The 22,966-nt window shown below is 42.4% G+C and overlaps 1 protein-coding gene across 1 annotated transcript in view; it reads right to left on the bottom strand.

The window, feature by feature from the left end:
• Window positions 1-22,966, bottom strand: part of TRABD2A (TraB domain containing 2A) — a 77,624-nt gene that overhangs the window by 50,858 nt on the left and 3,800 nt on the right. The window contains 1 exon segment of the mRNA XM_049856191.1: window positions 14,690-15,250. Within this exon segment, the coding sequence (XP_049712148.1) occupies window positions 14,690-15,250 (561 nt within the window).

The raw sequence follows: 22,966 nt of genomic DNA, 5'->3' as shown, positions 1-22,966 counted from the left end.
TGCCATCCTTGCTTCTAAGGATGTACTTCTTAGCTGTACTTCTTCCAAGACAAATTTGTTCATTCCCTGGCAGTCCATGGTATATTCTTCACCAAATTCATAATTCAAAGGCATCAGTTCTTCTTCAGTCTTCCTTATTCATTGTCCAGGTTTTACATGTATATGGGGCAACTGAAAATACCAAGATTTGGATAAGACACACCTTAGTCCTCAAAGTGACATTTTTACCTTTGAACACTTCAAAAAGGTCTTTTGCAGCAGATTTGCCCAATGCAATACGTCATTTGATTTCCTGACTGCTGCTTCCATGGATGTTGATTGTGGATCCAAGTAAAATGAAATCCTTGACAACTTCAATCTTTTCTCCGTTTATCATGATGTTGCTTATTGGTACAGTTGTGAGGATTTATGTTTTCTTTATGTTGAGGTGCAATCCAAACTGAAGGCTGTAGTTTTTTGTTTTTTTTAAGTGTACTTTAAGTAAAAGTTTACAGAACAAACTAGTTGAAGGCTGTAGTCTTTGATCTTCATCAGTAAGTGCTTCAAGTTCTCTTCACTTTCAGCAAGCAAGGTTGTGTCATCTGCATATCACAGGTTGTTAATGAGCCTTCCTCCAATCCTGCTGCTGCGTTCTTCTTCATATAGTCCAGCTTCTCAGATTAGCTCAGCATACTGATTGAGTTAGTGAAAAGATACAACCCTGATGCACACCTTTCTTGACTTTAAACCATGCAGTATGCCCTTGTTCTGTTCAAACAGCTGCCTCTTGGTCTACGTACAGGTTCCTCATGAGCACAATTAAGTGTTCTGGAATTCCCAAATTATCCATAATTTGTTACGATCCACACAGTCAAATGTCTTTGTATAGTCAATAAAACACAGGTAAACATCTTTCTGGTATTCTTTGCTTTCAGCCAAGATTCATCTAACATTAGCAATAGTATTTCTCATCCATGTCCTCTTCTGAATCTGGTTTGAACTTCTGGCAGTTCCCTGTTGATGTACTGCTGCAACCGCTTTTGAATGATCTTCAGCAAAATTTTACTTGCAAATAATATTGTTCGATAATTTCCGTGTTCTGTTGGATCACTTTTTGGAATGGGCATAAATATGGATCTCTTCCAGTCGGTTGGCCAGGAAGCTGTCTTCCAAATTTCTTGATATAGATGAGTAAGCACCTCCAGCACTGTATCTATTTGTTGAAACATCTTAGTTGGTATTCCATCAACTCCTGGAGACTTGTTTTTCACCAATGCCTTCAGTGCAGCTTGGACCTCCTCCTTCAGTACCATCGGTCCTTGATCATATGCTACCTCCTGAGGTGGTTGAAGTTGATCAATTCTTTTTGGTACAGCTACTCTGTATATTCCTTCCATCTTCTTTTCATGCTTCCTGCATTGTTCAGTATTTTGCCCATAGAATCCTTCAATACTGCAACTCAAGCTTGAACTTTTTTTTCAGTTGTTTCAGCTTGAGAAACGCAGAGCATGTTCTTCCCTTCTGGTTTTCTAACTCCAGGTCTTTGCACATTCTATTATAATACTTTACTTTGTCCTTAGTTTCTGAAAGATAACCCTTGGAGTAATTGGGGTGCCTTGGTCTGGGACTTCCTGAAGATTTGTGCTGCAAATGGGGGCTGAAACCAGAAGACTCATCTCAAAGGCTGGTATCAACTCGCTTCAGGAAGCATGACTTTACCTATCATGCAGGACTGGCCAATAAAAGCTCAGAACATTAAGGCTCAGAAAGCTTCCTAGTTGGTCAAAAACATCCATGCATCTAAAAGAGTAGTGCATCATTTGGGACACAAAACCTCTGTGTTGAGGACCCTCCCAGACCTCGCCATGCGTCTCTTCCTCATGACCATCCTGATTTACATTCTTTTGCTATAATAAATCTGTAACCATGGTTGCTACAGGTGGGAATTCACTTGGCAGCAACAGGTTAAGTATAGTACTCTCAATGAGTTTTGCGAGTTGTTCTAGTGAATTACCTAACCCAAAGGAGGAGGGGGAACCAGCAAGTGAAAATGAGGGTGTCATGTAGATTCCCAAACTTGCAGCTGGCATCTGCCTATTTGGCAGTTTAAAGGACAGTGTCCTTTCAGCTCATGACCTCTTACCTAGCTCCCAGTGGCTAGGGGCAGAGAGAGAGTGTGCCAAGTGAGCAGCTGGTGTCAGAAATGGTGGTGAAGTGAGAAGGTGGGGACTGGGTCAATCTCCACATTTTCCAGATTGGATTCATGTTGATTCACATTCATCAAGTTCTCCATGACAGAATGTTGGAGAAGAATGTAAAAAAAAAAAAAAAAAAAGCAAAAGAATGGAATAAAAGCAAATCTACCACCAAAAAAAAGGACTTAATGTGAATTTTAGATGCTAGTTCTACATCTACACAGCTGTGACAAAGACTGTATTTAACTTTTTTAAGTAAACAGCACATACTTCCTGTTGTGCCTTTTTTTGCCACAGTACCTACAAGTTCCCTGATCTCCCATTGGTGTTTTCAAGCTGTGCTCATTGAAACTCAACTTTTATAAGTCCCATCTAGCTGACACACCCTCGGTGGCCCAGCAGGGCTCCAACAACCCTTGTGAGCACCTCCCGTGTGCCGGACACCGTGCTAAGAGCTAGGAATGCAAGTACCAAGAGGACATGGGCCAGCCTTTGCGGAGCCTGCACTCCCAGGAGCATGAGTGGCCAGGGTTCCAGCAGAGGCTTCCTGGGGGACGCAGAGAGGACAGAAGGCCAACTCTGAACTCGGGAAGTGCCTTAGTCTCCTAGTGCTGCTGTAACACACATACCACGAGAGGATGGTGTAAAAGAACAGAAATTTATTTTCTCATAGTTCTGGAGGCTAAAAGTCCAAACCAGGGTCTCGGCCATGCGGATTCCTCCCTTGCAGGTTGTCCCCGGCGTTTCTGGGTTCTTGGTGATCTTCATATGCCATCTGTCTTCCCCAGCATGTGCCTGCCTCTGTGTCTGATCTGTTCCTTTTATGACTCAGAAGTGATCTAGAACCTACCCTACTCAGGTATAATCTAATTAAGCTAACAAAGAAAACCCGATTTCCAAACAGGATTACATCCACAGGCATAAGGGTTAGGATTCTGATTCATATTTTGGGGGTCACAATTCAATGCATAACAGGAAGCCTTCACAGAGGAAATGATGGGTTAGATGAATCAGCCACAGCCCAGAGGGACAGCATAGGGAAGGGGCCAGCGTAGGAACAGCGTGTGCTCACAGAGATCACTACCAAGGGTGTTGTACTACATGTCCATAGACAAATCTACCCATATTTTAGGGCAGATTTCACATATTTTTTCTGGCCCTTTATTTTAAACCAAATATTTGTTGTTGTTGTTGTTAGTGCCATGGAGTCAGTTCCGACTCATAGTGACCCTATGTACAACAGAGTAAAACACTGCCTAGTACTGCCCCATCCTCACAATCACTGCTACTTTTGAGCCCATTGTTGCAGCCACCATGTCGATCTATCTCGTGGAGGGTCTTCATCTATTTCGCTGACCTTCAACTTTACCAAGCATGATGTCCTTCCCCAGGGACTGGTCCCCCCGATAATATATCCAAAGTACATGAGATGAAGTCTCACCATCCTTGCTTCTAAGGCACATTCTGGCTATACTTCCTCCAAGATAGATTTGTTCATTCTTCTGGTAGGCCGTGGTATAGTCAATATTCTTCACCAACACCATAAATCAAAGGCAAACATACTAAGGAAAATAAAATGTTAGAATCTCCCTTTTCAAGCTCATTCCATTTCAATTAAGTAAAAAGTGGAAAAGTTGCCCATCAGCATCAAGGTCAATTTCAAACATGAAACTCTCTGTTTTTACTAGGGTTTATGATTCTTGTTGCTGTTAGATGCCATGGAGTCGGTTCTGACTCATAATGATCATATGTACAACAGAACAAAACACTGCCCAGTCCTGCCTGCGCCATCTTCAGAGTCATTATGCTTAAGCCCACTGTTGCAGCCACTGTGCCAATCCATCTCGCTGAGGGTAGTTTATGATTAAAAAAAAAAAAAACCCATTGCCATTGAGTTGATACCAACTCATAGTGACCCTATAGGACAGAGCAGAACTGCCCCAAAGGGTTTCCAAGGAGCAGCTGGTGGATTCAAACTGCTGACCTTTCGGTTAGCAGCCGAGTTTTAACCACAGAGCCAACAGGGCTCTGGGGTTTAAGATTAGGGAAAGGGAATTCCCTCAGCAAATCGGACTTCACTCCTGTAGCAGTTGTTGTCAGCCTCCGATTCAGGGCGACCCTACGTACGATGGAATGGCCCTGCGCCATTCCCATGATTGGTTGCGGATCGGACCATTGCGACCCATGGGGTTTTCACTGGCTGATTCGCAGACGTAGATCACCAGGCCTTTCTTCCTAAACTGAAAGATTCACTGAAACCTATTCAGGATCACAGCCACACACAAGCCTCCACTGACAGACGGGTAGTGGTTGTACTTGAGGTGCATTGGGCAGGAATCCCACCAGGGTCTTCCACATGAAAGATTAGAATTCTATCACTGAGTCATCACTGCCCCCTTCATGTTTACCTTGCCCTTAAGAGCCAGAAAGGGAGCAATACAGCGTCTTTCTAGGAATTTGCCCTGCCTCTTCCAAGGACAGACGCTAACACTGCTATTCTGCCTGGCACTGGACCTTTCCTGAAACTATGTTCACTCTTTTGTTCTACAGTCCAGTTGCTCCTTCTACTCGATGATTGACCAGACTGAAGAGAACTTGCTCCAAAAAAGCAAGATTCCACTTTCCCAGCTCCCTAGAAGTGTGGTTCAGGAAATGCACTCCTTCACAAGACGCAAAGTACGTCCACTGGGCCCAAACCACTGCTGAAGGTTTCACTTTCAGCTAAAAGAGTGAGTCGTCAGGGTTTTAGAGGTAAAAGGGGCAAGATGTGGTAGAAATACCTACTGCAGGAAACTACTGTAGAAGGGCATGGAAGCGTGACAGCTGAAACGCAAACATGAAATATGTTAGTGCCATCTATTGGCAAGAGTAAAGAGCAACAAAGAAACAATTCTTTGCACAATACCAATTAAATAAGAATCCTTGAGGATAGTATGAAGAGCACTTTTGGGTTTGCAAAGGACTTTCACATCCAACTCACCGCCTCTCGGAAAGCGTAAATCCCAAAGATGCAGGTCTTGCGTATGGAAAGCAGAGAGCAGCCCTACACCTGTTGGCTACATACATATTACGTTTTGGATCCCATGGCTCAGAGCCTAAACCTAGAATGTGACTGAGTCCCAAAGGCTGGCTCCACAGATATGGAGACGGGGCAGATCACAGGTAGCATGTCCGCCAAGTGGGCCTGACTGAGACACACCCATCCAGAAACATCCTGGGTCAGTGTTGATCAAAGAAAGATGGTATGCCCCACATACATCATTTTAAATGTCTAATAGCCACATTCAAAGAGAAAAAACCAAGTTAAATTCAATAGTCATGGATTGAAATGTGTCCCTCAAAAAAATAGGCTGAAGTCCTAACCCACATAAATGAACATGACCTTGTTCGCAAACAGGGTCTTTGAAGAAGTTATCAGTTAAGTTAGAGGTCACTGGATGGTACAAATGGTTTGCACCCAACTACTGGCCTAAAGGGAAACCCTGGTGGCTTAGTGGTTAAGTGCTACGGCTGCTAACCAAAGGGTTGGCAGTTTGAATCCGCCAGGCGCTCCTTGGAAACTCTATGGGGCAGTTCTACTCTGTCCTATAGCGTTGCTATGAGTCAGAATCGACTCGACGGCACTGGGTTTGGTTTTGATTGGACTGGCCTAAAGATTGGCAGTTCAAACCACCCAGCAGCACCATGGTATAAGGAGATCTGCTTCCATAAATATTATAGCCAAGAAAATCCTATGGAGCAATTCTACACTATAACATATGGGGTCGCCATGAGTCAGAACTCTGTGGCAATGGGTGTCAGTCCAACAACCTGATTTCTGACTCCTGGCCTCCACAGCTGTGAAAAAATGAATTTCTGTTCTGATAAGTCACCCTGTTAGTGGTGCTTTGTTACAGCAGCCCTGGGACACTAATACATTAATGCTGTGTTTTCTTCAACCCAATATATCCAAAGCACTATTATCTCAACATTCAATCAATCTAAAAAATTACACATGATATATGTTCTGTTCTGTCATACTTAATTTTTGAAACCCACTGTATATTTTATTTAATTAATTAAAATTAAATAAAATTTAAGATTTCCTCCTTCAGTCACACTAGCTATCATTCAAGTGCTGACTAGCCAGCTGTTTGTGTCTAGTGGCTAATGAACTGGCAGCACAGCCCCAGAACCCTCTGGGTCGCATGCTGACCACCATATTCTATTGGAGGCTCAAGTCACCATGAACTTTAACACATCTGGAATCAAACTCCAACTCCTCCATTTATTATCTATATGATTAAGGCAAGGTTGTTAAGCTCACTGAGCCTCAGTTTCCTCGTCTATAAAGTGGGTATGATACTGCCTATCTTGAAAAGTTGCAAAGATTAAATGCAAAATTAGGATGAGGCCTGGCTCGCAATAGGCAAGTATATTAGTTCCCCTTCCCTTATTGGTGTATAATATTTAGAAACTATTTTCCAACTTACTGTTTTACTTGCTTCTGACAACAGGACGGTAGGGCAAGTATTATAATCCCCATTCAAAAGATGACAAAGCTGAAGTTCAGAGAAGTTAAGTGAATGGTTCAAGTCACATATGGGTAAGTGACAGTGCAGGAGTTCTAACCCCAGAACATCTGACCCCAGGTCCAGTGTTCCTTCCACTACCAGCAGAACGTTCTTCAATGCTTTGGCCCAGCCTCAGCTGCCTCTCAATCACAATCTGGCCCACCCAACAAATCCAGCCGTAGATGGGAAAGCCCTGGAGTACAGGCCCACAGGGTTGCCTACAGGGCACTCTTCCCATGTCTGGAAGGTAAGACTCGGCTCCCCTTGCTCCTCTGCCCTCTGTCTCTTCGCTACAGCCGGTTGGGGAAGTGGCTCAGCAGCCCGTGGAGTCTATCCCCCCCCCCGCCCCCCACCTCACTGTATAGCAGGGGCCCACTGACACCCTTCTTCAGAGCAATAGAGAACAAGGAGGAAGGAACTAGCCACTCCTCAAATGGGCAGGGGAAGGGAGGGGCCCTGAAAAATGAGTTAGGGCTCATCTTCTATCAAAATAAGTACAAATGATCTCACTGTACTCTGGGCTTACTGAGACGGTAGACTCTTTTGAACATGATCCCAAAACATCTTCTAGAACTCTACAATTCTACACAGCAATGAGAATGAATGGCAGACAACTACACACAGCCACCTGAGCGAGTCAGGAGCATGCTGATGAGTGAAGCAAGCCAAACACTAAAAGGGGTGTGATGGTTAATTTTATCTGTCAATTTGGCTAGACTATGGAAACCCTGGTGGCGTAGTGGTTAAGTGCTACGGCTGTTAACCAAAGGGTTGGCAGTTCGAATCCACCAGGCGCTCCTTAGAAACTCTATGGAGCAGTTTTACTCTGTCCTATAGGGTTGCTATGAGTCAGAATCGACTTGACGGCACTGGGTTTGGTTTTTTTTTTTTTTGGTTCCCAGTAGTTTGGCCAAATACTAGACTAGTTGCTCCTTAATGTAATGTAATGCAATGCAATTTAATCACCTTCCATAATGTAATCAATCAATCAGTTGAAAGGGAAGTTTCCTTAGGGTGTGCCCTGCCCCCAGACTATAAATAGATATTTTGACAGATCTCTATCTCTTGACGCTGCACTTTACCCATCTCCTGACCTATGGACCTTGGAACACATGCCTGCAGAAGACTCCAGCCTGAGTCAATCCTTTAAAGTAAATAAATATATGTGGGTTATACATACATACATATGTATATATGGAAACCCTGGTGGTGTAGTGGTTAAATGCCACGGCTGCTAACCAAAGGGTCGGCAGTTCGAATCCACCAGGCGCTCCTTGGAAACTCTATGGGGCAGTTCTACTCTGTCCTATAGGGTCGCTATGAGTTGGAATTGACTCAACAGCACTGGGTTTGGTTTATATATATATATATACACATATATACACATATACATACATACATACACACACATATGTCTTCCTGGTACTGTTTCTCTAGAGAACACCAACTAAGAAAGAGGACATACTGAATAATTCCATGTATGTGATGGTCTAAAACAGGTAAACTAATTTATGCTTAAAGATGTCAGGATAGTGGTTATCCTGGGGGCCACGGACAAATTAGCCAATAAGCAAGGTAAACATGTGCTTAGGACATCAACAAAACAGTGGCATCAGTTGTCCAAAGCAAAGACCCATAGATGCCAAGCAGACAGGACACAAGGAAAAAGCAAGTGCCACAGTGGAAGGGAACTGGCAGGACACTAAATGAAACTGATACCAGCTCCAATGTGTGAGAATGTGCCAGCTGGAAATAAAGTTGATGCAGAGTCACGAGGGCGACCACCAGCAAGGTTGTTTAAGCTATGAGGCCCCTACCACCTCAACACCTTCATTGACATCTGTCTCCTACAGTCCCCACCTGTGTAATTGAAACTCCTTATCTTGGTGGGTCTCTTGGGAGTAACTCAAATATCCCTGTCCAGCAATTTATCACATTTACTAGCTTAAAAAGTCATACTGGTGAAAACTGCAAATCAAGTACTTCACTATTCATGTGAAGTTTGCAAAATTGATTTTTCTAAGTTCAGAGGCCAGTCTTATGATAATGCTGCCAATATGTCAGGGCATTATAAAGGCATGCAATAGACAATTTTAGAGCATACTGAATGCGCCATTTTCATACCATGTGCTGCACCTTTACTTAATCTCGCAGGAGTTAGCACAGGAGGCGGTTGTCTAGAAACAGTTGATTTTTTTTCTCCTGTTCAGTTACTCAACACATTTTCTGCCACCTCTACTCACCAATGAGCTGTTCTTAAAACATATTTAGGCAATGATCAAGTATTAAAATGTCTTTCTATCATACACTGGGAAGTGCATGCTGTAGCAATGAGTCCAATCCTGGAATCGTACATTCAGATTCTAGATGCCTTAGAAAACATTGCTGAAGACCAGACAGAAAAAGGAGACAGCAAAAAAGAAACTGAAAACATTGCCAACAAAATGCAGGCACTAGAGTATGTATTTATGCCGGTTATGTGGAATAATATATTTTTTATGTGGAATAATATATTGCAGCATTTTCATCAGATGAGTCAAGTTCTCCAAGATTCAGAAATAAACTTAAAGACATGCACAGATCTCAATCATTCATTAACAGGGTATTTACATACTGTAAGAGGAAATTTTAGAAACACAACAAAACAAATACTGCCAAATACTAAATATCAAGCAGTTCACCATCGCAGAAGCATTAGAAAGAAACAAGTAAATGACGGAAGTGCTCCAGAAGCACTGAGTGCCAAAGATCAGTTTTGCCTAACCACATATTACACCTTCATTGACACACTTGAGTCTTGCATGAAAAGAAGGACAAAAGCATATAAAGTTCTTTCAAATCGATTTTCCTTCTTAAACAATGCGGATATACCTGATGAAGAATACATGAAGGCAGGCAAGAAATTAGTGCAGGCTTATTCCCATGAATTAAATATAAACCTTGATGAAGAAGTAGGACAATTTCATTCTCTCATGAGTACTAAGTTTCCGGGTTCAGAAAAGACAAATTCTACTCATGTAGGCATGTTTGATTCCACAATAAAAGATAAAATACAATGTGCATTTCCCAATGTTGAAATTGCTTTATATATATTCCTAACTTTAACGACCACAAACTGCACAAAAGAATGATCATTTCTGACCCTGAAGAGACTCAAAAATCCTCAGTGTACAACGATGATTCAAGAAAGACTCGATTCATTATCCTTATTATGTATGGAAGCAGATATTGTTCAGCAGCTTCACTGTGATGAAATCATTGAAGAATTTATAAGAGCAAAGAATAGAAATAAATGTTTTTAATTATAACATGTCAGACATGAAAGATCCACCTTAAAATAAAATATAGTAACTTGTTGTATTATTTGCTTTCTAATCATTAAATTTTCTTCTATGGCATACTTTTGTGTGTTCATTTATAATTACACCATTTATTATGAAACAAGCATCAAAATTGAAGTATGAGCCATTTAAAGCAAAACCAGCGAAAGTTAATTTTTTGTTCTGGGAGATCAACAGAATTTTGCATTGATGGTTGAAACAACTAGGTTCATTGACTTGTTTTCTTTGTTGTAGAATATGTGGAATATTCTTTTTGTAGAAAATGTGGTATATGGGAAAAACCTTAGTACCCCGCATCCACTAAAAATCTTATAATCCAGTTCATCTCATTCCACTAAAATGGCATATGCCACTTTTGTGTTCAATTGCTAATATTACAGCCGTATTTAAATAGAAGCTATATCTTGGATAGCTAAGACACACACACATATGTATCACACACATATGTTGTTGTTGTTGTTGTTAGGTGCCGTCAAGTTGGTTCTGACTCATAGCAACCCTATGCACAACAGAACGGAACACTACCCGGTCCTGCACCATCCTTACTATCGTTGTTATGCTTCAGCTCATTGTTGCAGCCACTGGGTCAATCCACCACGTTGAGGGTCTTCCTCTTTTTCGCTGACCCCGTACTCTGCCAAGCATAATGTCCTTCTCCAGGGACTGATCCCTCCGGACAACATGTCCAAAGTATGTAAGACGCAGTCTCGCCATCCTTGCCTCTAAGGAGCATTCTGGCCGAACTTCTTCCAAGACAGATTTGTTCGTTCTTTTGGCAATCCATGGTATATTCAATATTCTTCGCCAACACCACAATTCAAAGGCGTCAACTCTTCTTCGGTCTTCTTTATTCATTGTCCAGCTTTCACATGCATATGATGTGATTGAAAATACCATGCCTTGGGTCAGGTGCACCTTAGTCTTCAGGGTGACATCCTTGCTCTTCAACACTTTGAAGAGGTCCTTTGCAGCAGATTTACCCAATGCAATGTGTCTTTTGATTTCTCGACTGCTGCTTCCATGGCTGTTGATTGTGGATCCAATAAAATGAAATCCTTGAGAACTTCAATCTTTTCTCCATTTATCATGATGTTGCTCATTGGTCCAGTTGTGAGGATTTTTGTTTTCTTTATGTTGAGGTGTAGTCCATACTGAAGGCTGGGTCTTTGATCTTCATTAGTAAGTGCTTCAAGTCTTCACTTTCTGCAAGCAAGGTTGTGTCATCTGCATAACGCAGGTTGTTAATCGGCCTTCCTCCAATCCTGATGCCCCGTTCTTCTTCATATAGTCCAGCTTCTTGTATTATTTGGTCAGCATACAGGTTATAGGTATGGTGAAAGAATACAACCCTGATGCACACCTTTGCTGACTTGAAACCAATCAGTATCCCCTTGTTCTGTCCGAACAACTACCTCTTGATCTATGTAAAGGTTCCTCGTGAGCACAATTAAGTGTTCTGGAATTCCCATTCGTCGCAGTGTTATCCATAGTTTGTTATGATCCACACAGTCGAATGCCTTTGCATAGTCAATAAAACACAGGTAAACATCCTTCTGGTATTCTCTGCTTTTAGCCAGGATCCATCTGACATTAGTAATGATATCCCTGGTTCCACGTCCTCTTCTGAAGCCGGCCTGAATTTCTGGCAGTTCCCTGTCAATATACTGCTGCAGCCCTTTTTGAATGATCTTCAGCAGAATTTTGCTTGCGTGTGATATTAATGATATTGTTCTATAATTTCCACATTCGGTTGGATCACCTTTCTTGGGAATAGGCATAAATATGGATCTCTTCCAGTCAGTTGGCCAGGAAGCTGTCTTCCATATTTCTTGGCACAGACGAGTGAGCACCTCCAGCGCTGCATCTGTTTGTTGAAACATCTCAGTTGATATTCCATCAATTCCTGGAGCCTTGTTTTTCGCCAATGCCTTCAGAGCAGCTTGGACTTCTTCCTTCGGTACCATCGGTTCCTGATCATATGCCACCTCTTGAAATGGCTGAATATCGATCGACTAATTCCTTTTGGTATAATGACTGTGTATTCTTTCCATCTTCTTTTGATGCTTCCTGCATCATTTAATATTTTCCCCATGGAATCTGTCAGCTTGTCGTACTGTGGGGGCTTGTGTGTTGCTGTGATGCTGGAAGCTACGCCACTGGTATTCAGATACCAGCAGGGTCACCCATGGAGGACAGGTTTCAGCTGAGCTTCCAGACTAAGACAGACTAGGAAGAAGGACCCGGCAGTCTACTTCTGAAAAGCATTAGCCAGTGAAACACATGCACATATATATGTATGTATATATGTATATATATATATATATATATATATATATGTATCTCACATATCGCATTCAAATACATGAGTAAGCAGAGGAGGGAGAATCACAGATTATCAGTGCTTAGGGCCCTCACACGCCTTAATCCAGTCCTGCTTGTGGGGGAGGAGGACTGAGGGGTTACGGAAGAGCTGGTGCTGTTCTGTCTCCTGACCTGGGTGCTGGACCCATGGCTGTGCTCACCGTGTGTAAATTCCTCGAGTGCGCTTTTCTACATAGTTACGCTGCAATAAAAACTTCATGCTATCTTTCTAGGGTGATGGAAATGTTCAATATCTTGATCTGGGTGATGGTTATATGTGTATACGCATATGTTAAAAAGTCATTGAGCTGGACACTGAAGTTTTGAGCAGTTTAATGTTGACTTCTATTAATGCAACATGGAAGAATAGACTATAAAAAAAAGTCTGAGCCACGAGTCATATAAGGATTTCCTCTTAAATTTAAACAACTCTAATCTCACTAGCTTAACCTCAAGATCTTATAAGAAATTTACTTTATAATATAAAATACCTACATGAATCCTAGAAGCATGTCATGAAATCAACATGACACTCCAGTCTCTAACTGTAGGGCTCTAAAATGTTTCTTGAATACGTTCTCTTAATGGTGCTACACACTTTCCTACAAAGGTATCTTCCTTAAGCTAAAATTTACTTCCAAGTCCTTTTTTTTTTCCCCCACTAGAAGCATGAAAGAAGGCTTTGGCTCAGGTTAAAATGTTCACAAATTTCACACTTGTAAGATAAAAATCAATGAACCTTTAAATCAAAGTACTGAGAATCTTATATTTTCAAAACATTGGATTAAGTGCAGACATTTAAAAAGTTAGAATATTGGCTCTTTGGGTTTCCAAATAATAATTTAAAAAAAAATTGGTGATCTTTTCTATAAATCTCAATGTGCCAAACAAATGCTATAGTCTAGCATCCGAGTATTTGTTAGTATTACAAAATTTTAGCGAGGTAAATTCCCCAAAAATTTCATTATCCACTCAGGAACACTATTTTTAAACTACTGAATGTCCTTAAATCCTTGAAATAACAATCCTAGTTCAGCATTTTAAGATCTGCTAAGGCCAAGACAGTTGGTGTTATGGACTGAACTGTGTTCGCCAAAAAGATACGTTGAAGTCCTAACCCCATACCTGTGAATGTGACTTTGTCTTGGGAAATAGGGCCTTTCTTTGAAGATATTATCAGTTAAGTCATACTATAGTAGGGTAGGTCCTAGACCTGATCCCTTCCGAGTGGCATCTTATAAAAGGGGAGAACAGACACAGGGAGAGTCACGCCCGGAGGGAAGACAGCACGTGCCGATCTGTCTCAAGCCAAGAAACATGTACAAGTCAAGGAACGCCAAAAAATGCCCAGCGCTACAGAGGCTCAAAGAGATAAGACAGAATCTCCTTTTGTGTAAGAATCATTCGTTGGAAAACTAATTTGCTATATGAACTTCCACCTAAGCATAACAAAATGTTCAAAAAATATTGTACTAGAAAAAAAGAAAAAGAAAGGATCTTCTCCTAGCACTACCAGAAAGAGAGAGCATAGCGCTGCCAGTGCCCTGTATTTGAGCCACCATCTTCCAAAACTATGAGACAACACATTTCTGTTCTTCCCAGCCATCCAATTTGTGGTATTTTGTTACGGCAGTCCTAGGACACTAAGACAGTTAACAGGAATCTCAAATGCTGAGGACAACATTCCACGGCCAACCACTAAGAATATCTGCAAAACAAGAATACTTATTTCCTATTGCAAAGTTCCCATCAGCCCTCCCAGATGTATCTGACACACTTTAAAAAAAAAATTCACCGAAACAAACAATCGAAATTTAATAGAGAACTCTTGCACATCAGCCTGAATCCCAGTGGCCTGAGTAGCAACTACAAACCACGGGTAAGAGGTGCATAACTCTGCCTTGGAAAGGGACTGTCCTGAGGGGAGCGTCCTAAGAGGGCCGGACAGCCACAATCCAAAGGGACTGATGTTACTTAAAGCAACCATGGCTCGTATCATTTTCAAACTGGGCAGTGTACCCTGTGACAACCAATCTGGCATCCACACTTTCTACATCCTCTCAAAGCAGCTTCTTAATGAATAACCTGAATTAAAATAAGGCATCAAAGTGTAAATATTTGTTGGGATGACAAGAAAAAAATTAACTTTTCTTTCTATGCAATACACAGATAAACAATCTAGCTGACCGAAAGGCTTATTTTCTAACAGACTCACCCACACAATCATGTACCACCCAACGCTTCACACAAAGAGTCTTACCTGTGAAAAGTTCAGCCCATTCAGTGGATGGCACTGCTCTTCCACCCTTTCTACCGCCCCAGTCTGTTTCCTCAGTCGCTCAGCCTCCTGGGCAAGGTACAGGTCTAAGACCGGCACCCCACGGGACTTAATGTCCACTTCAGTCAGGGAGTTGACCATGAGCATCACCCAGACGGGCCTCTTCCTCTCCCAGTTCCCCGCGATGGCATTGAAGAGGTAGTCAGCATAGAGGCCCTTGCCACGCTGGTCTGGGGTCATCCAGGAGGGCATCATGAGCTTGACATACTCCAGATGGCGCTTGAGGCGGCAGTAGATGTCCCTGGGGAGCACATCCTGGAGGTTCTCGCCCTGCGGCAGCATCTGACACCTGGTGAGGACCGAGATGGTGGAGGGGTCCGTGAGGTCCAGCTCGAAGTACACAATGCTGCTCCGCTGAAAAGCCTCCTTGGAGTTGTCAGGGATAAAGTCCCAAACCCGGGTGTACGGGACATGGATCGTGCCAAAGAAGTAAGACGGTGGGTCTCGCTTTATGGTCCACAAGAAAGAATTCAACTCACTTTGCTAAAACAAAAAAGGCAACAACAAGGCACGATATGAAGGGTCAGGAATGTGAGAAAATGAATTAGACAAACCAAATTGCAGGAAGAAATTATCAAAGTGGGATTTAGACTTGTGTGTCAAGAGCAGGAGTCCTCAGCGCAGCCTGCATTTCAGCCCTCTTTCCCACCTTTTGCACCAAAAGGTTTATTACAGACGAGAAAGCAATAGCAGTCACCAGCTTTGGGTTTGCCCCAGGCCTACCTTATGAAATAGGCAGAAGTTAAAGAAGGGAGTCACAGAGGAGTCCAAACCAAAAAGTCGAGTCGATCCCGACTCATAGCAACCCTATAGGACAGAGCAGAACTGCCCCATAGGGTTTCCAAGGAGTGCCTGGGGGATTTAAACTGCTAACCTTTTGGTTAGTAGCTCTTAACCACGAGGCCACCAGGGTTTCCCAGAGGACTCTGAGGACGCACAAATATATACCTGAGGAGTCCACTGTTACCTCCCAGGCAGACCGGATGGTCTCTGCTTCTTCAGATCTCAGATCCAATGTTTCCCAAGGTGGAAGTTCTCAATTCTGGCTGCAAACTGGAATTTCCTGAAAAGCTTTTAAAAGTCTAATGCCTAGAACTTTTAAATCACATCAGGATCTCTGTAGGTGGGACTCGGAGGTGATATTCTTCAACCTCCCCTGGTGATGAAAACCCTGGTGGTGTAGTGGTTAAGTGCTACAGCTGCTGACCAACAGGTCTGCAGTTCAAATTCACCAGACACTCCTTGGAAACTCTATGGGGCAGTTCTACTCTGTCCTATAGGGTCATTATGAGTCGGAATCGACTCGATGGCAGTGGGTTTCGGGTTTTTTTTTTTTTTTTTATTTCCCCCAGTGATTCCAATGTGCAGCCAAGGTTGAAATCACTGTCCTAATGAGCCCCTGATTTCACAGTTTGTGCCTCTCCCTTTAAGCTCTTTTTCTTACAAAGGCTTTCTGGTTCAACAGAGAGAACCCTCTAGGTTTCGACCAGTTTACCAATTGCCACTGAGTCAACTCTGACTTATGGCGACCCCATGTGTGTCAGAGTAGAACTGTGCTCCATAGGGTTTTTAATGGCTGATTTTTCAGAAGGAGATCACCAGGCCTTTCCTTCGAGGCACCTCTGAGTGAGCTCAGCCCTCCAACCTTTCCATTAGCAGCCGAGTGTGTGAACTGTTTACACCACCCAGGGACACCCTCAGTCTCAACTGCAGGCATTCATTAAGGTCCATTTATTAAGAGATGCTGTACAAAGAAGCACATAGCGTAAAGGTCAGATGTCTGGCGTGAACCACGCATCCTGCAATGGGAAATGTGAAAACTCAGGTTTATGGGAAAGAAAATTTGGAACTCATTCCCTTTACAAGAGGCTTCTATATAACACTCTCCCCTGGATGTCGGAGTTTCCAACTATTTGCATTTGTGTGTGATTATTTAGCAGCAGTAAACTGCCCCATCCTCTTTCATTTTCAAATAAAATATGACACAGGACCTCAAAATATAAGACAGGTTAGAGTGGGGCTGGTTGAAGCAGGAGCACTACCCTCACAGCCTTCAGCTTCCCTTCTCCCACCCAGTACCTGCCACCTTCCACAAAAACATCATGTGACAGGACGGCACACCCAGGTAAGGGCAGAGGCAGGCAGGGAAGCACGTGGGCTCGGGGTGAGATAGCAGTGGGGGAGGTCAGCAGAACTGAGCCTACAACTCCCCATAAAGGATACTGCTAAGCAGGCCAGCCAGCGCTGGACACAGAACACAGGCCTGGTGCTCCAGAATGGACTTTTCAGAAGAAACTAGAAATTTCTGATTTTAAATAAAATCTTCCAATTTTTAAATGTCGCCTCAATTTTCTTAAATGTCATGCAGGTCAAACAAAGTACATCTCACTAGCCCCCAGACTGCGACTTGGTTTTTAATGGATTTAAATTACATTTCTGCTCACACATACATACATCTTTTCAAAGATGCACTAATTGGGCAAAATAAGTCTAAATTCTGCTACCCCACTTAGATTTTTAAAACCCACTTCATTTCTCTGCACCTCAGTTTCCTCCTCTGAAAAAGTTAGATTATAACCCATGTTGTAAGGTTATGGTATAAACAAATTAGACAGGTAACTGTTAAATAAATGAATAATTCGTTCATTGAAACGAAAGAAAGAATGTTTTTAAAAACAATTTTTTTAACTTCTTATTTTTTTTTAACTTATTAGTGGTTAAATTAGTAGTAGGAGATGAATCACCTACAGGGTCTCTAGCCCCCAGGCATCCCCTTTTGGAGTAATAAGCGTCCCAGGGGTTATTTAAAGATAGGTAGCCCTCTATTTATGACAGGGTTCTGTTTCAATGACCCGTCACAAGTTGGTTCTGAGGTAAGTCAAATACCTCATTTTTTTGTTGTTTTGTTTTCATTATTGCTGCCTTTTATTAGCAGAATCTTTATAAGTCTGATTTTTATTTGTCTTTGGGGGTTGGCATGATGACAACATTAGCAAATTACTGTGTTGCTGTTGTTAGGTGCAGTCAAGGCAGTTCCAAATCATAGCAACCCTATGCACCACAGAAGAAAATACTGCGGGGTCCTGAGCCACCCTCACAATCATTGTTATGCCTGAGCCCATCATTGCAGCCACTGTGTCAATCCATCTCGTTGAGGGTCTTCCTCTTCTCTGCTGCCCCTCTACTTTATCAAGCATGATGTCCTTCTCCAGGGACTGGTCCCACCTGATAAAATGTCCAAAGTATGTGAGACAAAGTCTCGTCATCCTCGCTTCTAAGGAGCATTCTGGCTGTACTTCTTTCAAGACAGATTTGTTCGTTCTTCAGGAAGTCCATGCTATATTTAATATTCTCCACTAACACCACGATTCAAAGACATCAATTCTTCTTCGGTCTTCCTTGTTCATTGTCCAGCTTTCCCAAGCATATGAAGCAACTGAAAATACCATGGCTTGGGTCAGGCACAATTTAATCCTCACAGTGACATCTTTGCTTTTGAACACTTTAAAGAGGTCTCTTGCAGCAGATGTGCCCAATGCAATACGTGATCTGATTTCTTGACTGCTGCTTCCATGGGCATTGACTGTGGATCCAGGTAAAATTAAATCCTTGACAACTTCAATATTTTCTCCATTTATTATAATGTTGCTTATCAGTCCACTTGTGAGGATTTTTGTTTTCTTCATGTTGAGGTGGAATTCATACTGAAGGCTGTAGTCTTTAATCTTCATTAGTAAATGCATCAAGTCCTCTTTGCTCCCAGGAAGCAAGGTTGAGTCATCTGTATATCGCAAGTTGTTAATGAGTTTTCCTTCAATCCTGATGCCCCATTTTTCTTCATATAGTCCGGCTTCTCAGATTATTTCCTCAGCATACACATTCAGTAAGTATGGTGAAAGGATACACCCCGATGCACACCTTTCCTGATTTTAAACCACGCAGTATCCCCTTGTTCTGCTCAAATGACAGCCTCTTGGTCTATGTACAGGTTCCACATGAGTGCAATTGAGTGTTCTGTTATCCACAATTTGTTACGATCCAGTCAAATGCCTTTGCCTAGTCAATAAAACATAGCTAAATATCCTTCTGGTATTCACTGCTTTCAGCCAAGATCCATCTGACATCAGCAATGATATCTCTGGTCCCACGTCCTCTTCTGAATTCAGCTTGAACTTCTGGCAATTCCCTGTCGAGGGACTGCTGCAACAGCTTTTGAATTATCTTCAGTATAATTTTACTTGCATGTGATATTAACGATATTGTTCAATAATTTCCGCATGTTCAATAATTTCCCATTTGAAAGAAAGGATCACCTTTCTTTTAAATGGGCACAAATATGGATCTCTTCCAGTCAGTTGGTTGACATAGACAAGTGAGCACCTCCAGTGCTGCATCTGTTTGTTGAAACATCTCTCTCAACTGGTATTCCATCAATTCCTGGAGTCTTGTTTTTTGCCAATGCCTTTGGTGCTGCTTAGACTTCTTCCTTCAATATCATCAGTTCTTGATCATACACTACCTCCTGAAACGGTTGAACATCAACCAATACTTTTTGGTACAGTGACTCCGTGTATTCTTTCCATCTTCTGTGTATTCTTTCCATTCTTTGATGCTTCCTGCGTAGTTCAATATTTTCCCTATAGAATCCTTCAATATTGCAACTCTAAGCTTGAATTTTTTCTTCAGTTTTTTCAGCTTAAAAAATGCCGAGCATGTCCTTCCCTTTTGGTTTTCTAACTCCAGGTCTTTGCACATTTCATTATAATACTTTACTTTGTCTTCTAAAGCTGCCTTTTAAAATCATTTGTTCAGCTCTTTTAATTGCTTCAGCTACTCCACCTTCAAGAGCAAGTTTCAGAGTCTCTTCTGACATCCATTTTGATCTTTTCTTTCCTTTATTTTTAATGACCTTTTGCTTTCTTCACATATGATGTCCTTGATGTCATCCCAGAGCTCATCTGGTCTTCGGTCATTAGTGTTCGATGCGTCAAGTCTATTATTGAGAAAAAAAAAAAAATGGTCTCTAAATTCAGATGGGATATACTCAAGCCTGTACTTTGGCTCTCATGGACTTGTTTCAATTTTCTTCGGCTTCAACTTGAACTTGCAATTGATGGTCTGTTTCACAGTCAGTCCCTGGCCTCGTTCTAATGGATGCCATTGAGCTTTTCCATCGTCTCTTTCCAAAAATGTAGTTGATTTGATTCTTGTGTATTCCATCCAGTGAGGTCCACTTGTATAGTCACCATTTATGTTGCTGGAAAAAAGTATTTGCAATGAATAATTCGTTGGTCTTGCAAAATTCTATCATGTGATCTCTGACATCATTTCTATCACCAAGGCCATATTTTCCAACTACCAATCCTTCTTCTTTGTTTCCAACTTTCGCATTCCAATCACCAGTAATTATCAGTGCATCTTGATTGCATGGTTGACCAATTTCAGACTGCAGAAATTGGTAAAAATCTTCAATTTCTTCATCTTTGGCCTTAATAGTTGGTGCATAAATTTGAATAATAATTGTATTCACTGGTCTTCCTTGTAGATACATTGTATTTCAAGATAGATCTTGAAAAGCTCTTTTTGATAATGAATGTTCCTCTTCAATCTGTCATTCCTGTCATAGTAGACCATATGATTGTCTAATTCAAACTGGCCAATACCAATCCATTTCAGCTCACTAATGCCTAGGATATCAATCTTTATGCACCCCATTTCTTTTTGTCAACTTCTAATTTTCCTGGATTCATACTTTGTACATTCCATGTTCTGATTGTTAATGGATGTTTGCAGCTATTTCATCTCATTCTGAGTCATGCCACACCAACAAATCAAGATCCTGAAAGCTTTACTCCATTCACGTCATTAACGTTGACTCTACTTTGAGGTGACAGCTCTTACCCAGTTGTATTTTGGGTGCTTTCCAACCTGAGTGACTCATCTTCCGGCACTATATCAGACAATATTCCACTGCTACTTATAAGGTTTTCACTAGCTAATTCTTTTCAGAAGTAGACCACCAGATCCTTCTATCTAGTTGTGCCTTAGTCTGGAAGCTCCGCTAAAACCTGTCCGCCATGGGTGACCCTGCTGGTATTTGAAATATCGGTGGCATAGCTTCCAGTGTCACGGCAACGAACAAGCCCCCACAGTACAGCAAACTGACAGATGAGTGGTGGGGCACTGTTCTAGGCACCAGGAGATACAGCTGTGAATAAAACACAGGTCCTTGGCCTCAGAGTAGGTAATGATAGTTGCCCTGGAGAAGCAGGAAAGGAAGGGAGGGGGAGGCAGATTTTAACCAGGGTGATCAGGAATGTCACTGAATATACGAAAAGACATTTAAGCCTCTCTGTGAAGGAGATGAGGGGGCAAATCATGGGACTATCTGGGAGAAGCACATTCCAGGAAAGAATAGCAATGCATAAGCCCTAAGGCAGCCAGGTCCTTGGTGTGTTCCAAGAGCAAGGAGGCCAGGTGGCTGCAGTGGAATGACTGATGAGGAAAGAAGGAGGGCATCAGGTCTGAGAGGTGAGCAGGAGCCAGATCACACTGGTTGAGGGCACTGTAAGGGCTCAGGCTTTTATGCTAAGCAGGTGGGAGCTTGCACAGGCTTGTAAGACAGGAGTGACACAAACCGACGTAACGTGTAAATAGGATCCCTTTGGCTGCTGTGATGAGGGACAAGGACAAACAGCAAAAAGGTTAGTCAGCTAAGAGGATATTGAAATAATCTAAAGGAGAGACCAGAGTGGTAATGACAGAATCGGTGAGAAGTGATCAGATTCTGGATATATTCTGGAAGCTAGAGACAACAGGATTTTGATGAATTTGTTAAGTGAAAGAGGGAGTTGCCATCAACTGAGATGGGCAAGACAGGGGTGGGACAGGGTTCTTTGGGTTTGGACGTGTTGAAATGAGATGTCATGTGGAGATGCCAAGTCAGCAAGTGGAAATATGAGTCTGGAGTATGGGAGAGGCCTGGGCCAGAGATAAAATTGAGGACATAATCCCTGTTTAGATGTTATTTGAAAGCCACGGGACTGGATGAGATCTCCAAGGGACTGTGTATTGATAGGAGAGGAAAGGTCAAGGAATGAACCCTGGGGCCCTCTAACTTTGGGAAGTTGGGGTGAGGTGGGGGGGGGTCCAGCAAAGGAGAATGAGAAGTGGCCAGAGAGGTTGTTGGAACCACCAGGAGAGTGGGAAGCCAATTCGAGAATGTGCTCCAAAGACAGAAAGTAAGCAATTAGGTTAAATGTGGTCAAAGAAGACAAGGATTCGAGAACTGTCCTTTGGATTTAGTAACACTGTGGTCACTGGGGACCTAGATTAACAGTTTTGGTGGAGCAGTGGAGGTGAACACCTGTGCCCATTCAGGAGAGAAACTGGGAGGGCTGCACTACTAAACAGGCACTGCCAGATGGAGAAACTGAGGCCCTCAGAGGTTTATTACTCTATCCAAGGTCTCATAGCTGCTAAATGGTGGATCTAGGATTTCAAGCCAGGCAGGCTGGCTGCTGAGCCTCAGTTTTGAACATCGTATTACATGGCCTTACATAAAAAACAGACTTTACTTTTGATTCAGAGTCAAATCTTTTATCAATTACTATCCCACTAGGTGTACTGAGGCGCTCTGGTGGCGTAGTGGTTAACAGTTACGAACCCTAACCAAAAAGTTGGCAGTGCGAATCCACCAGGGGCTCCTTGGAAGCCCTATGAGGCAGTTCTACTCTGCCCTGTAGGGTCACTATGAGTTGAAATTGATTTGACAGCAACAGGTTTGCTTTCGGTTTTTGAGGAATACTGAAGGAAGCCCTTGTGGTGCAGTGGTTAAGTGCTTGGCTGCTAACCAAAAGGTAGGTGGTTCAAACCCACCAGCCACTCCACAAAAGAAAAGACCTGGCAATCTGCTCTGGCAAAGATTACAGCCTAGGAAAAGTAAACCCTCTGGGGCAGTTCTACTCCACCCTGTAGAGTAGCTATGAGTCAGAATCAACTTGAGGGCACACTACAGGTACACTATTGCTCACAAGCGCTACCTGACCCCAAATCTAAAAGGCTCTACCCAGCTCCTTTTCCCCAGCCCCAACAACCTGCCCAAATAAATACCGTGTTGACATCTTTACATCCTCAGGGTGCCAGCTTTTCCCATTCTCTCTTTTCCAAAGGCAGGGGCTGCATCTTATTCACGTTCTC

Source organism: Elephas maximus, chromosome 17 (genome assembly GCF_024166365.1).
Source record: "Elephas maximus indicus isolate mEleMax1 chromosome 17, mEleMax1 primary haplotype, whole genome shotgun sequence".
Classification (NCBI taxonomy): Eukaryota; Metazoa; Chordata; class Mammalia; order Proboscidea; family Elephantidae; genus Elephas; species Elephas maximus.
This window is presented reverse-complemented; position numbering and strand designations above follow the sequence as displayed.